Below are 15,768 nucleotides of genomic sequence, written 5' to 3' on the forward strand. Positions count from 1 at the left end.
AGAGACTTTGGCAGCAGCAGCATCAGGGCATGTGCATTCAGGGGAGTAAGGGCAATGGGTGGTGCTGATTTTCAATGCCCTCCTCTGCAGCAAACCCTGAGGTGACTGGGCCCTCAGGTGGTACCTGTTCACAGACCCCTAGTGGTGGCAGTCCCTGCCCACCTCTGGAGTCTGAGATGGTTGTGGTGCTTTGCTCCTGCCACCCATAGCCCATGCAAGAGGTGCCTGCCACCCAAAAGCCAGTATACCCATCCATAGAGAAATATATTTCTATGGCAGTCCTGCCCCTTCTCCTCTGACCCTTCCTAACAATGGCAACATGCTTTTCCTGAGAGCCCTTTCCTCCTCCTTTTCTTTCTCAGCCATGTAACTCCATTAGCCAGCCTGTGGCACACCACTCCTTAGCCCCTCAGGCTGTGGCCACACAATTAACCCTAGTCCTCTCCTGGGAAGTGAATTCCAAAGCCTGAGCTTCAGTGCCCAGCCCCTGCCCCTGCCTGAGTGTCTCTGGCTGTGGTGTCTGTGTCACTCTGTCTCTGCTTTGCCCGCCTCAGTCTGGACGCTGTGCTTTTCTCTGAGGTGCTGAGGTTCCCCCTCCATCCTGGCTGATCTCTGCATCAGTTAGGTGGCCTCCCAGGGTGTGGGTTCCTTTCTTCTTTCACAGCTCCCTCTCAGGAGTGCTGGTCCAGTCATGGTTCCTTTTTTCGTTCTCTTTTCTCTCTCTCTTTTTTTCCCCTTTGTTCTGCCCAGTTATGTGGAGTGTTTCTTGCCCCTTTCAGAGGCTTAAGTTTTTCTGCCAGTGTTCAGTAGATGGTCTGTTTGAATTGCTCTACATGTAGATGGGTTTGGTTTTTTTTTGTTGTTGTTGTTGATGCTTTTGTGGGAGAAGTTGAGCACCATATCTTACTTCTTTGACATCTTGATCCTACATACGTTTTTTTTTTTTTCCTCTTTTTTAAAAAAATATTTTTTTGGAGTTCTGCCGTGGTTCAGTGGAAAAAAATTTGACTGGTATCCATAAGGATGCAGGTTCCATCCCTGGCCTCACTCAGTGAGTCAAGGATCCAGTGTTGCCATGAGGTGTGATATAGGTCGCAGATGCAGCTTGGATCTGGTGTTGCTGTGGCTGTGGCATAGGCCTGTGGCTACAGTTCCCATTCAACCCCTACCCTGGGAACCTCCATATACTGTGGGTGTAGCCCTAAAAAAAAGACAAAAAATTTATTTTTTAATGGAAACATAGTTTATTTGCAGGATTGCGTTGGTTTTAAGTGCACAGCAAAGTGATTCAGTTATACGTACATGATTATCTTTTCTTCTGATAATTTTGCCTTATAGATTTTTTATATTTTTTCTTTTTCTATTATTTTTTTTGTCTTTATGAAACATATTTATTTTCTTTTTGCACATGATTTTTATTTTTTCCATTATAGCTGGTTTACACTGTTCTATCAATTTTCAACTCTACAGCATGGTCACCCAGTTACACCTACATGTAAACATTTTTTTTCTCATATTGTCATGCTCCATCATAAGTGAATAGACCTTATAGATTGTTATAACACATTGAGTGGGAATTCTCATGTAGCTCAGGGGGTTTAGAACCCAGCATAGTGTCTTTGAGGATGCAGGTTTGATTTCTGGCCTCACTAGTTGTGTTAAGGATCCAGTGTTCCTGTAAGCTGTGGCATAGGTTGCAGATGTGGCTTAGATCCAGTGTTGCCCTGGCTGTGGTGTAGTCTTGCAACTGCAACTCCCATTCAGCTGCTAGCATGGGAATTTCCATATGCCTCAGGTGCAGCCACAATTTTTTTAAAAAGTATTGTAAGTATACAGCATTAACTATAGGTTCTAGGTTTTACAGCAAATCTCTAGAACTTTCTCATCTTGCATAACTGAACCTTCATACTGGTTGAATAGCAACTCCCCATTTACCCCCTCCCTGACCCCTGACAACTACCATTTTACTCTCTGCTTCTATGAGTGTGACTTTTTTTTTTTTTGGCCTCCCCTGTGGCAAGTGGAAAACTAGGGCCAGAAGCAAAACAGTGACAATGCCAAATCCTTAACCACTAAGCCATCAGGGAACTCTGAGTGTGAATAATTTACATAGGTAGAATCATACTGTATTCGTCCTTTTGTGACAGGCTTATCTCACTTAGCATAGTGTCCTCAAGGTTCATCCATTTTTAAAGGCTGAATAATATTTCAATGTAAGTCTCTATCACCTTTTTTTAAAATCCAGTCCAGTGTGGATGTATCCTGATTTTAATTTTTGTAAACACTATAAATTTGTAGAGGTAACTATTATTTATTTATTTATCTTTTATTTTTTTTTTAAATTTTGTTCTTTTTTGGCTGCCTCATGGCTCATAGTATTCCAAGGCCAGGGATCAGATCCAAGCCTAAGTAACCACCTAGACCACAGCTGTGGCAATGCCAGAACCTTAACGCACTGTGCCTCACTGGGGATTGAACCTATGTCCAAGCACTCCCAAGATACCACCAACCCCATTGCACCACAGTTAGAACTCCTATTTGAAATATTTGGAGGAACTTCCATTCTGTTTTCTGGTGGCTGCATCCTTGTCCTTTGCACCAGGACAAGGTGCAAAGGTTGATGAGGAGGGTTCCACATCCTCATCAACACTTGCTATCTTTTGTGTTTTTCTAAGGATTATCCTAGTGGGTGTAAGGTGATATCTCAGTGTCACTTGATTTGCATTTTCCTGATAATTAGTGCCAGAGGGACTATCCTTATACAAAATTTACAGAAGAGAAAACCGATGTCCAGAGATGAACTTATCAAGGTCACACGACTGGTAGGTGTCGGAAGTGGGATTTGAACCCAGGCAGGAATGCTCCAGGATGTACTTTCCTGGCCAGGATTCTGCAGTATCTTCCATGTGCTTAGCTAACCTGTTTTATATTCTGTTCTTTTCTCTCAGTGTCATATTGGAACAGTTTCTCATAACACTGAATAGTCTCCTAAAACACAATTTTCTTTTTCATTCTTTTTCTTCTCCTTCTTTTTTAATGGCCTCACCTGTGGTATATGGAAGTTCCAGGGCTAGGGGTTGAATCAGAGCTGCAGGTACAGGCCTATACTATGGCTTTGGCAACACCAGATCTGAACCCCATCTGAGACCCATGCCGCAGCTTGTGTTAAGTCAGGATGCTTGACCCACTGAGTAAGTCCAGGGATCAAACCAGCATCCCCATGGATACTGGTTGGTTTCTTAACCTGCTGAGCCACAATAGGAACTCCCTAAAACAAAATTTTTTTGTTTTGTTTTGTTTTTTTTGTCTTTTTGCTATTTCTTTGGGCTGCTCCCACGGCATATGGAGGTTCCCAGGCTAGGGGTCTAATCAGAGCTGTAGCCGCTGGCCTACGCCAGAGCCACAGCAACACGGGATCCAAGCCGCGTCTGCAACCTACACCACAGCTCACGGCAACGCCGGATCGTTAACCCACCGAGCAAGGTCAGGGACCGAACCCGCAACCTCATGGTTCCTAGTTGGATCCGTTAACCACTGTGCCACGACAGGAACTCCCCTAAAACACAATTTTAAATCATTTGCATGAGGGTCTGCCTATGCTGTGGACACCTTAGGTTTAATGAGGCTCAGAATGTCTCAAAATTTTCCCTTTCGTAAGAGACTTTGAGGATTGCATCCTACTTATTTATGTTTGTGGGTGCTTCTGATCATTGCTTTAGCATAAAACTTAGAAGCAAAATTGCTGGGAGAGAGGCCATACATTTTTTTAACGACAAATCATCTACAAAAATATGGCACCAATTTATACTCTTACAAGAAGGGTTCTAGATCTATCTTTTTTCCTGTTTTTCCAACTTTTTCTCTCGATGAAGTCTATAAATCTCTCTGGTCTGCAATTAGTAAAGGGTTAAATGTAGAGGGTGGGGCAAGATTTTGCTCTGAAAAATCAGAATTTATCCTCAGGTGGGTGGCACAGGCTGCCAGTGTAGAGACTCAAGAATAGCAGAGTTATTAATAGTCACCAGGCTCAGCCCCACCATTAGGCTCATCTAGGGAGCAAAACCTGACACTTTCAGGTTGTTATTATCAAAATAATCCATGGTGACATCATGCATGGTCCCAGACATGGGTGCAGCGGCATGTTTTAGTGAAAGCACTTACTGATCCATCCATTCATTTAATTAATTGTGGACCTACTGTGTGCCTATCTCTGGTAGTGGAGCCAGAAGATGGGAGGAGACTTCCCTCATCTGTACCATGGGGATCACGCCCTGCAGGGGCTCATGAGGAAACAGGGAGATTGCACGTGTCAGCAACTGGGGCTGGTTATTATGACTGTTATTGGTGGTTTCTCACCAGGAGAGGCATTACTTATGGCCCCATGAAGACCACTTGGAAAGTGAGTCTCACAAACTCTTTGCTTGCGTCTCCATTTAGCCAAAAACCAGTTCTGATCTCATCACCTCTGTTGTTTTCTCCATCTGGCCCTTGCCACTGGGGGTCTGTTTATCTGTCTCCATGCCTGGGTGGTGGGCTCCTAACCCAGCCCTCTATCTCTGGGATCCACCACAGTACCTGGCACATAGTTCAAGTGCTTTGTAAATTTGTACTGAATGAAAAGATGAAGGGAGGAAGACAGTCCTGTAGCTGACATTTTCTTGCCTGAGTGAAGTAGAGTCCAGATACTTTGGGTGAGATGGGTGTGTTTTCCATCTTATTTATTCCTCCCCGTTCCTTCTTCCATCAGGGGCTCCCTTTGCCTCTAGCCCCTGCTGTCCAGCCTGTGCATCTTCCTGGGTCTGCAAACGTGCCCAACCATGGCAGCTGGAGCCAGATGGTTTGTATCTCCACCCTCAGGAGGAAGCTCCAAAAGGCTGAAGTCTTTGTACACCCGGTGACCCCCCCCCTTTACAGGACACACAGCCCTGTCAACAGCATGAGAGGCCAAGGTGCAGGCCAGGCTGGGCCCCCCAAATGGTGGGGATGGCTCAGGAATCCACAGGGGTCTGTCAACCTGGAAGTGGGGCTAGAGAGAACACTGCCGGTGTTGGTGGCAGAGAGGTGGTGAATGGGAATGGGTGACAAGGGGAACATCCTAGTTTGCAGGGCCTCAATCAGAGCCCTTCTGGGGCAGTAATCACTCTCATTATCCTCTGAGATGGGAAGAATATAATCTTTGTTTCTAATATTTTCTTTGCCTGGCCTGTAGCATGTATAGGGGCCATGGACTGAATGCAAATCACACCAGTGACTCCAGCCACAGGAGCAATCCTTAACTACTACACCCAGGGAACTCCTAGCATCTATTTTTCTTACCCCTTATCATCCCTCTGAGAAAGCAGCACAGTTGTTGCAGTAGTCACAAACTATTCCTTAATTTGGAACATCCCTCTGCCACGTCCTTTGCAGCCACTTCTCCCCAGCTCAAGTCACATGGTTCTGGAAGGAACTGTCAATCAGATGCTGGCTGGCAGGGCCATATGACCAAGTAAAACCGATCATAGTATCCCATGACCCCCTCTATGATTGTTGGTCCAGGGTTGGACACATCATCTAAGGTGGAACAATCAGAGCCTTCCCTGGTACTCTGATAGTTTCTCCGCTTGTTTCGCTAGGGATTAGATGCCTTAGAGATATAAAACCCTTGGGCAGGCCTCTGTAGAGTTCTTCCTAGTGTTTAGAAGCCTGAGCAATGAAAGCTGCGAGGCTAGGGAATGAAAGATGAGAAGAGGGAAAGAGTGAGTGAGAGAAAGAGTGAGCTGACGGCTTCTGATGACTTGGGTCCAATCACTGAGAACTTTGGATCTGCTCTGGTTTCTGCATCCCCAATTCCCAGTATCCTTCCATCCCTGATTCCCAGTATCCTTCTCTTGGAAATCTCATGGAGATGGGCTCCTCTCACTTGTGGTTCAGACTAGGTCGTCCAGTCCTGCACGATTATGAAGCATCGCCCAGACTCAAAGAGAGGCGCTGGTTGGTTGCAAAGGCAATCCTTTATTCTTTACAGAGACAGGGCTTTACAGAGCATGGAACCCCATTCAAGTGGCTCTCCCTGGGCGATAATGCCCTTGGTGTGAGCGAATGTGTGTTTGGAGGGTGGGCCTGATTGTTTCTGGAAGCAACCCCAGCATTTACACCGCAGTAGCCAGGCCAATCCTGTTCTGTCCTCGATCAAAAACGGTGAGGTACATCCTTAAGAAGACGTCACCCAGGATCCAGGCCGTCTTGGGGGGGAAAGTGTCTGTGCGTGCTCTAAGGCCACTCAGACAGAAGCCATTAAAACTCTGGGGGAGAAGGAAAGACAGAGCCATTAGCCTGAGCCCTCACCTGCCACTGCCCACCCCACCCCGTATCAAGATCCGCAGATTCTGGGTTTCATCTCCTGCCTTAGGTGAGAGCCACGTGGCTCTCTCAGCAGCTTCAGAAGTGGCATGTCCATCCAAAAACCAGGCAGACTGTAGCTCCCCCCTGCTGTTTCTTTCCTTCTGCCCCAGGCTGGCTGTTCTCTCTGCACAGAAGGCCTTTTCTTGCCCCTTTCCCCACAACCTGTTCTTTAAGACTACACTCAGTGCCTCTCCCCTCCCCCCCACCTCTACTTGGGTGGCCTTCCTGGACCCCTGCTCACCCTCCTTGGCCACTCCAGGCTGGGTTGGGTGACTTGGCCCAGTGCTCCCCTCTCTCTTGCCCCTCTCTCTTGCTCCCCTCTCTCCTGCCCCTGGCATCCTTTGGCACAGCCCCCAGGGGTGCCATGGGCACGGAGCCCAGTGTCGATTTGCCTCCACCCCAGAGGGGCTTCTCATCCCTCCATGAGGCTGGGGGTTTAGAATCATTGAAATTCCCTCTCTTCCTCAAAGCCTTCTTTGAGCTCCTTCAGCCTCCTCTCAATTCCCATCGGGAGCTGACGTGTATTAACGCTCAAGTCTGAGCCAGGGGCTGTGCAGTCACTGTGTCCCCTTCATGCAGGAGGGCCTCCAACCCCTGCCCAGGGCTGGTCTGGTGTCCCAGCTCCCAGAGGGGGAACTGGGCCTTACGAAGGGCAGGTGCAGCCTAGGACTCGGGAAACCCTCTAATCATCCCTGCACTCTGGAGATGGGCAGGGAGACTGTGAACCACTCTGGTGGGACAACACACTGGCAGTGTCCTCAGCCAACCCCCCTTGTCCCTCAGCCTGATGATCTCAGGGATTCTGTGTCATCCATCTGTGGGCCCTGGTTGACCGGAAGCTCCTTGAGGGCTGAGGCCCTTAGTGGTCCCCTCTCCTTGTGCCTGATACTGCGCCTGCCCGGGGTGGAGTCTCCATCTTTATTTCAGGATGGTGGTTGTCCTAGTCTTCCCTTTGCCTTCAAGAAGCTGGTTTTGTGGGAAGCGCTGGGAACCCTCCCCCCCCCCCCGAGGGTGGGAGGTGAGGGGAGTTATGGGGGTTCTTAGCAGCACCTGCTGTGGTCATCTTGATCTGTAGAGGGCCCCATCCTCCTGACATCAACAGCCCAATGGTTCCTTCTAGTCCAGATATGAGGACCAGCCCCCAGGGTTGGCCCCTCACCTTTTGGACGTAGACTCGAGCTGGCACTGGGTAGTCGGTGCCGTTAATGGTGAAGGTGATGTCGGGCAGGGAGTTGATGTCTTGACATTGGATCAGGTACTGTTAGAGAAAGAGGGAGAGAGGTTGGTACACCTTATGCTTCTCTCGAGAAGAGCCCCAGAGTGACCCTGCGGCCTGATCCTTCACCACATTCCGTAGGTAAATGCCGGGGAGGCGCTTATGGAGCTTGTAGACTTGATTCTTTGGGCCCATCAGCAACGAGGTCCCGGTATCCAGGATGCCAGGGCAGCCGCGTTTACAAGCAGCAGAACTCCCTCTGATGGTGATCCTGAGAGACAGTGGGACCAAATTCACACCAGGATCACTCTGAAGTCCCCCCCACCCCACTGCCACCCCCCGCCTCACTGCAACTATCTCCAGAACAATCCCCCAGCTCAGACCCCACTCTGGTTTCCTTTGCTTGGTCATTTCACCTTCATTGATTTCCTTCAATTATTGAATGCACTGGGCTCTTTCGGATCTCAGGGCCTTGGCACAGGCTGGTCATCCTGTCTAGAAGGCCTCCATCCCCTTTGGTTGATTTCTCCTCATCATCTGGGTTGCAGCTTCATTGTCACATTTCAGGGAATTCTCCAGCCACCCCCTCCCATCCCCTGACTAGATCAGTCTCCACTCTTGGCCTTTCTCTGTACACACTTCTTCATGTCTAGCCTGGAGCAAAGTGGTAATTCATTCTTTGTGGGACTCGTTTCCTGAATGTCCACCTTCCTAGATGCTAGGTCTGTAAGAGCAAGGGGTATCCCCAGGGCCCAGCACAGAGCAGATCCACACCATGGGTTTGTTGAATGAATGAATGAAGACATGAATGAGGGACAACCAGAGCCCTGTTTCTGGAACCTGAGCAATAATGGGTCCACACCCAGAGTGACGGTGGAGGTTCTCTGGGGCAGCAGATGCACATTAGAGTGATGGGGAGGGGGACACAGGATACCATGGGAGAGGTTGTCACCCAGCCCTGCCCCCTGGGCTGGCTCAGACACTGAGGCTCCCGGGCAGGCAATGCCCGAGCTTGCCCAGTGACCTCCAAAGGACATGGAAGCTCTTGTCCAAGGGGTTCAACTTCTGCCTCTTGTTCTGAGGCCACTCTTGGGTCCCAGCTCCCTGGTGGTCTCTGCCATAGCCCCTGTCGCCCTGTGTGCCTGGGATGGGGCTGGGTGAGTCAGGGTCAGGAGGCGTCTCTCTGTCTGATGTACTTTCCAGTCTCAAGAATGCAGCCAGCCTCTGTGCACTGCTGGGTAGCTTCTTCCTAAGGAGACCCATTTTCCCAGTTTGTCCAGGATGTGTCCTGTTTTCCCACTGGCGGTCCTGTGCACTAATCACCTGCTTGGGCCTGGGTAGCCGAGGACGGTTGGTCATCGTAGCACCAGCCTGCTCAGGCTCGTGGAAGTCTCCCTGATCCCCCTTTCAGGACACGCTAGTGTCCTCAACCATGCTCCCCAATGCCTCCCATCGTGGTAGCTGCAGCATCCCTGGGTTGCACAGGCATCTCAGGTTCCTGGTCAGGACCCTGGTCAGGAGGCCTGGGGGGTTTTAAACCTCTGGGAAGTGTGTGTGTTTGTCTGTATATGTCTGTGTCTGTGTGTCTTGGTGTGTCTGTGTGCTTGTGTGTGTCTCTAAGTTTGTCATTGTCTGTGGTGTGTATATGTGTATCTGTGTGTCACCGTGTGTCTGTGCATGCATGTGTTTGTGCCTACCCATGTCCTGTTCACCTGTGGGACAACCCTTGGGGTGGTTCTCAGAGGGAGAGGCTTACTTGTCCAAAGGTATCTGCCAGTAGTGGGGTTGCGACAGGGGCACCCACTTGAGCTCTCCTTTGTAGTATTTCTTGTCCACGCCACCAAACATCACCACGCTGCCCTCCTGTGTGTTGCTGAGGAGAGGAGGGAGAGGGAGCGCTGAGTGTAGGACAATAAGAGGTGGCTTCTCTCAACTTGGCCACACAGCAGGCACTGTTGAGGGCTGTGCTTATCCACCCATCAGAGGCACCGCTACGATCCCATTAACAGATGCAGAAATGGAGGCACAGAGGGTTGAGTACCTGACCAGGTAATGAGTGGCCAGAAGAGGTTTGAGCCTAAGCATCTTGGCTGGGGTCTGACCACCCAGCCTTTCTAGAAGGACTGGTCCCCTCTCGCAATCAGACTGCTAAGAGAGGCGCTCAGGGAACACCAGTCTGGAGGGCTGGGGTGTCCACTGGGCCAGCCTGTCAATTTTCAGGAAAGCTGAGACCTGAGGGTGCCAAGGGCATGGATCAGGCTCACCCAGGGCCAGGTTCCTGGGCCTGTGACCTGAGCCATCCATGGGCCCCCGGTCCAGCAGGGCCCCGTGCCTCTGCCATCTCTGTCCTGAAACTCAAGCATTTTCCCACAAGGGGTCCCGCATGTTGCTTTTGCACTGAGCCCTGCCAGTGCTCTAGCTGGTCCTGGGCTCCTGGTCAGATGTGAGTGAGGAAGAAAGAGTCCCCCCATCCCTGTCCTTCCTTCCTTATCGAATCCATCAGCGAATCCCGTTCTCTCCTCCTCCCACCTGTATCCTGACCCCTCCACTGCTCCTTCTCCTCCCTCCACCTCCCTGGACCAAGTGCTGCCCTTGGCCCCAGGAGCATGGTTGTGTTCCAGTAAAAGTGTATCTATAGAATCCAGCTGGCAGGGCCAGATGTGGCCCTGCAGTCCAGTTGGTTACCCTGGTCTAGACTATCTCTCAGGAAACTTCTGGATCACGTGGGCCAGACATTTTCATGCAACCGAAAGCATCATACAGGTGATGTGGAGAGAGGGTTTGTTCCACCCAGACTCACCTGCTCAAGTAGAAGGCAAAGACAGTCTGAGTGATGAGGCTTTGATTCATTATAGTGTCGAAGATGGGGGTGGTTCCTTCGATGGCCATGCTGGGAAAACTTAGGCCCACGACGCCATCAAAGGGTGCATTTTCAAAGACCACGTCATCCTCTGACTGGCTGATAGCAAATGCCTGGTTCTTGATGATAAGGTCCCCCACCTGTAATAGAAAAGGAATGTTCTGATGTGAAAGTTTGGGAAGCAGTGCTGGGGATGGGCTGGGGTGTGGGGGCCAGGGAGGTGCCATTAGCTTGCAGAGAACTAAGGCCTGCCTGAGCCCTGGCTTGATCATCAATCAAACTGGTACGGGGATCCTGTCTCCGTTTGTGAGGGGCTGTGGATTTCATCCCATGGCCGCTCCTTTGGCAAATGCTGTCTACAGTTAGTAGATTGGCCTTGTGCCCTTGTCCTGGGGGGAGAGTGAGACTCAGGGCAGGACCAAATGGTTCCCACCTGAGGAGAACATGAGTAGAGAGCAGGGTAGCCTTCTCTTTGATGTCCCTGAGATCCGGTGACAGAAAGGGATGAGTTCGTTGCAATGCATTGTGGATCCTGCATCCACACAGTAAGACAGATGCCCATTATACAGTGAAGCTGCAAGGTTGTAATGAAAATCTTTTTTGGTGTGTGTTTGCGTGTGTGTGTATGTTTGTGTGTGAGCTAGTGACAGAGGCAGAAAGGGAAAGAGAGAGAAAGAGAGAGAGATAGGGAAAGATAATACTACTCAGGCAACTTTGGGGAGTCTGGCCTTAATTTAGTTAGATTCTCTAAGACCCCCTAAAGTAAGAATGCATTTAGCAGGTTGCTCCCACATCTGAGGCCCCCTGCCTCCTCCGCCTGCGTGCCTGATGCTCTCGGCTGCCCCCCAGGGTTCCCAGATCAGTTTTATTCTCTCCACCCAAAACCCCACACTTGCACGAGTCCTGACTGGTCAGCCCAGCTCCACTGCTTACCAGATGGGTAACCTTTGCCAGAGTCCTGCTCTCTACACCTCAGTTCCCTAATTTATGCAAGAGAAAATCCTAGTACCTGCTCGGGGACGGGGCTGCAGGTAAACAGTGATCACAATGGAAGTGCCTGGCATGGTGCCAGGCCCAGTCAGAGGAAATAGAAAGGTGTGTGTTTTATCCCCTCCCTTCCTGCTGCCAGCAAAGTGTCACCTGAGCAGAAAATCCACTCCCTGCCTCACCCTGTGGTGTCCACATTACCTGAATGGTGTCATAGCCAAGGAATCCTGTTACTGTCCCAGTAGCATATTGTAGCTCAACGATGAAGCCTGGGAACTGGAAGGTGGTGGATTGAAAAGGGTCGAAGGTGTTGTGTGTAACTGCAGACAGAGGAGACGAGTGTCCGTCAGCTTGCCCAGGACAGAGAAGGGGGTTGGGGGGAGCACAACAGGGGCGGATTGGGGGCACTCACCACAGGCCATGCTTTGGCAGTAGGTGGAGGGCACCCATGTGTCAGCTGAGCCCGTGTCAAAGACCACGCTGAACTGCTGGGGGGGTGTTCCAATGCTGATGTTGCCCACATAGACTTTCTATAGGGGTCGGGGAGGGGTGGTCAGGGCAGAACCGACTGCCCTGGTCACCTTGGTTTCCTGAGGTGCCACCAACCTCGAGCTGTCCCATGGCATCTAAAATCCCTTTCTCACAGCCCCAGCTCATGGCCTCTACTCAGGCCAGTGCCTCATTGGAGAAGCTCTCCAGGGTCCCCTCAAGACCCAGCCTGAGCACTTCCTTCTCCTTCTTTTGCCCAAACCCAAAGCATGTCCTGTCAACAGCACACAGCTGGCCCTTTTATGTGACATTCATTTATTCTTTGTCTGTGTCTCAGGCTGGGCTCTGCATTCTTGAGGAAGATAAAAGACCTTTCCAAAAATCAGTACCCACGGGATTTCACATTGTGTACTAGCGAAAATGAATCGGGTTAGAATCCATGAAGATGCAGGTTTGATCCCTGGGTTTGCACAGTGGCTTAAGGATCCAGTGTTGCTGTGAGCTGTGGTGTAGGTCATAGACACAGCTCAGATCCACATTATTCTGGCTATGGCTCTGGCCGGAGGCTGTAATTCTGATTCAACCCCTACTCTGGAACTTCCATATGCTGCAGGTTTAGCCCTAAGAAGCAAAACAAAACAAAACAAAATAAAATAAATAAAATAAAATCAGTAGCCATAACCATATAGTATTAGATTTCTATAGTGTCACCCACCAAAGGGGCTCAATAACTTTTTACTGGTATCATTTTTGGGACTTTGGAGGCTGCCCTTCTGTTGCCTGTGGCTTCAAACTTGCTTTGGAGTTGGCTTATTGTTTGATCAGACATGGCTCACCCTTGATCTGAAGCTCAGTAGCTTCCTTAGGTCTAAAAGAAAAATTTTCCTCAAGGCGATGACATATCTTTGGCACAGAAATGGATGTTTACCTGCCACCTGGTAATTGCTGGGCCCAGTAATCACATACCAAGAGTTAAGGGTGGGAACGCATTCTCTTCTGGGTATGAGGCCCCTGTCCCCCCCGCCCCCCGCAGGGGCTCTTGCTTTCTGCAGGAGCCCCCCCAGCCCTACCACCCTTCTGGCACCTCCAGAGTAGACCCAGTGCTAGACCAGAGCACCAGGGGGCGCTGTGGGGCCATCCTCCCCTGCCACTTACATCCAAGTAGTTTCTCAGGGGCAGTGTAGTGTTTTTTTTCTGTGGGGCAGAATTTTCCGTCAGGCGGCTCCGGATCATGTCATGAGGATGTTCATCCAAGAAATTTTTCAGCAACCCTTTTTCCCTGAGGTTTTCTCGAATGGACTTGACCTTCCTTAGAGGGATTCTTGCAAGGTGCATTGGGAGAAGGAAAAAAATAAGAGACATCCAACAGCTGTCCATGTTGTAGAATGACTGTCACACTTTGCATTGCAATGACCCTGTATTTTCCAAGCAATGTTATGAGTGTCGTCTTGCAAAGACCATGGCGAATCCCAGGTTCAAATACAGGTTTTTTGTCTCATGTTGCATAAGCTATATCAGCTCTTGGATCCTCAGTCTTTTCATTGGCAGAAAGGCTGAAAACAATAACCCCACACACTAAATAGAATGTGCTGGCTAGTAAGTAAGAGGATGGATGTAGTGCAACTTCTATATGGGAAGTCTCAACAATGACAGCCATTACCATTGCTATTGCCACCCTGCTGCATCTGCCTCAAAGCAGCTCTGGGAGGGAGAGATAAGGGGTATCATGATCCTCTTTTTACAGAGGAGGAATTTGAAATGCAAGACAGGGGAGTTTGTGGCTTTGCTGTGGTCAGACAGGAGATGGGGAATAAATTATGGAAATTAAGAGGCTAGGGGAAATTCCTGCTGTGGCTCAGTGGTAATGAGCCCAACTAATATCCACAAGGATGTGGGTTAGATCCTGGGCCTGGCTCACTGGGTTATGGATCCAGTGTTGCCATGAGCTGTGGTGTAGGTCCCAGACTTGTCTTGGATCCAGTGTTGCTGTTGCTAGGGCATAGGCCAGCAGGTGTAGCTCTGATTCCACCCGAGCCAGAGAAACTCCATTTGTTCCAGGTGTGGCACTAAAAAGAAAACAAACACACACACAAACAAAAAGAGGTAGAAAAGCAAGGAGAAAGCAAAATTAAGAAAGAAAAAACAAACAAACAAAAAAACCCTCAGAGAATTCTACCTGTACATGGATAGCCAAAGAGATGGAGAGAAAAAAAGAGAAATACAGAGATGAAGCCCCAGAAATATATACACACAGAAATGGAGGGAGAGCCGAGAGAAAACCTAGGAGCAAATGTAGGAGAAATGCTGTTCCACTAGACTGCACTGACCGTTGCACAGATTGTGCACTGAAGAAATCCAAGGAGTGCCATTTTTTCACGTAGGTCATTGTGTGACTCTTGACCCAGAGTTGTGCAATCCTGCAGACCAACCCCAAGATGCTTAGACTCCAAAGTCCCATGGCAAGGTACTTGCCAATCAGTGAGAGTTGAGGTTTAAGACTGTCAGGGAATGATGACATTCCGTTCTAACCATGATGGGTAGATGAATAAGAGGATGACAAGAAATACTCCGGAGAGAGAGAGATGATGTCACTTCTGGTCCCCATACTTACATGACTAAGCACTCTGAGAGGGCCACCAGCCCGAGGATCACAAGCCACTTCATGCTTCTTTCCTGGGTCCGGGTACTCAGGAAATAGCAATTCCTGGGCATGCAGTGGTGGCCAGAAGCTCCTAGTTATATAAGCTCTGACATGCCCGAATTGTCCTCTGTCGTCCACTAATGGACCTGATAAGAAATACAGATCTCCTGATAAGATCTTTACCTCCATCAGTGTCCTTGGGGAGTGGACTTAGAAAATTCTCAGCATACAGAGATTTCTGCTCTAATCTCTTCCTTGGGGCTTGGCTGCACAACCAAACAGAAGTGCGGACTAACAAAGAGTTGGGAGACTCTTGTGATGTCAGAGATGAACCACCGCTAATACCACGATAAAAATAAATGCTAGAGGCTATGCTTGACATTTCAAGATCTCATGTGCTCCTTGAAATCACTTCATGAGGTGTGCCTTGCTGCCTCTGTTGGAGAGGAGCTTGGAAGGAGGAACAGAGATCAAATGTCAAAGTGAAGACTTGAAGGTCAGCCCACTGACATGCAAGTGGCTTTCGGTCGGGACCCATGGCACAGATCATGGCCTCTGGGATGCCCATCAGCTTCAGAAACCAAGGCTAGAGCAGAATTCCAATGTCACAGTCTTACTACTGGAAGAAATGGGATGCATGCCTCCAAAAGTTGTTTTGCTCATCCGGCACATTAGTGGAGGACCCTGTGTGCTGAGGTCCAGGTCAGATGCCAGAAAGTCAAACATGAGTCAGACACAGGCAGTCCTTGTCTTCAGGGAGCTGGCAGTCTAGGGCAGTTCTCACAAACTCATGGGTGAGGATGCAAGAGCAAAGAATGGCCTGGTTGGATGGGCATCCTGGGCTGGGGCAGCCTCTCCTCATCTCCAAGCTGAGTGGCTGCCATGCTGGAAAGCAGGCTGGTTGGGCAAGTTTTCCAGAGAAGTCAGGAATCTGGATGTTTATGTAAAATCCCCTGATTTCAAATGTTAGCTCCTAATTTTTTTTCCTCTCTCTCTCTCTGTCTTCCTCTTTACTTTTTCAAAAGACATAGTGTGATCTCAACCTCAAGCAAGTATGAGCTGGATTCACCCTGCAGGCTACACATGCTTTTACTTCTGGCCAAGAGGTGGGAGTCAAGAGGGATAGGAGCAGGGGTTCCATTCGCTTTGGCTGAATGAATAAGAGACTGAATGCCTCTTAGAGGCTGAATG

General features: G+C 49.5%; 1 protein-coding gene across 1 annotated transcript; it reads right to left on the reverse strand.

Annotated features, from left to right (window-relative positions):
- Nucleotides 1-5,974: 5,974 nt before the first annotated feature.
- LOC125125105 (pregnancy-associated glycoprotein 2-like) lies at nucleotides 5,975-14,641 on the reverse strand. The gene is made up of 9 exons (XM_047775603.1): nucleotides 14,548-14,641; nucleotides 13,092-13,257; nucleotides 11,860-11,977; nucleotides 11,649-11,767; nucleotides 10,401-10,600; nucleotides 9,357-9,473; nucleotides 7,730-7,871; nucleotides 7,544-7,642; nucleotides 5,975-6,284 (listed from the first exon to the last, which is right to left on the reverse strand). The coding sequence occupies exons 1-9, from the start codon at nucleotides 14,598-14,600 to the stop codon at nucleotides 6,132-6,134; spliced, it is 1,167 nt and encodes a 388-aa protein (XP_047631559.1). The 5' UTR covers nucleotides 14,601-14,641; the 3' UTR covers nucleotides 5,975-6,131.
- Between the last annotated feature and the right edge of the window lie 1,127 nt (nucleotides 14,642-15,768).

Source organism: Phacochoerus africanus, chromosome 4, assembly GCF_016906955.1.
Source record: "Phacochoerus africanus isolate WHEZ1 chromosome 4, ROS_Pafr_v1, whole genome shotgun sequence".
Classification (NCBI taxonomy): Eukaryota; Metazoa; Chordata; class Mammalia; order Artiodactyla; family Suidae; genus Phacochoerus; species Phacochoerus africanus.

What these genes read in the sequence shown, in the direction of transcription:
- LOC125125105 (XM_047775603.1), bottom strand. Translation starts at nt 14,600, where the DNA reads ATGAAGTGGCTTGTGATCCTCGGGCTGGTGGCCCTCTCAGAGTGCTTA. An exon ending in CTGCCAAAGCATGGCCTGTG is followed by an intron (nt 11,768 to 11,859) that starts GTGAGTGCCCCC and finishes CTCTGTCTGCAG; the next exon opens with TTACACACAACACCTTCGAC. An exon ending in TGGCAGATACCTTTGGACAA is followed by an intron (nt 7,872 to 9,356) that starts GTAAGCCTCTCC and finishes ACTGTCTCTCAG; the next exon opens with GATCACCATCAGAGGGAGTT.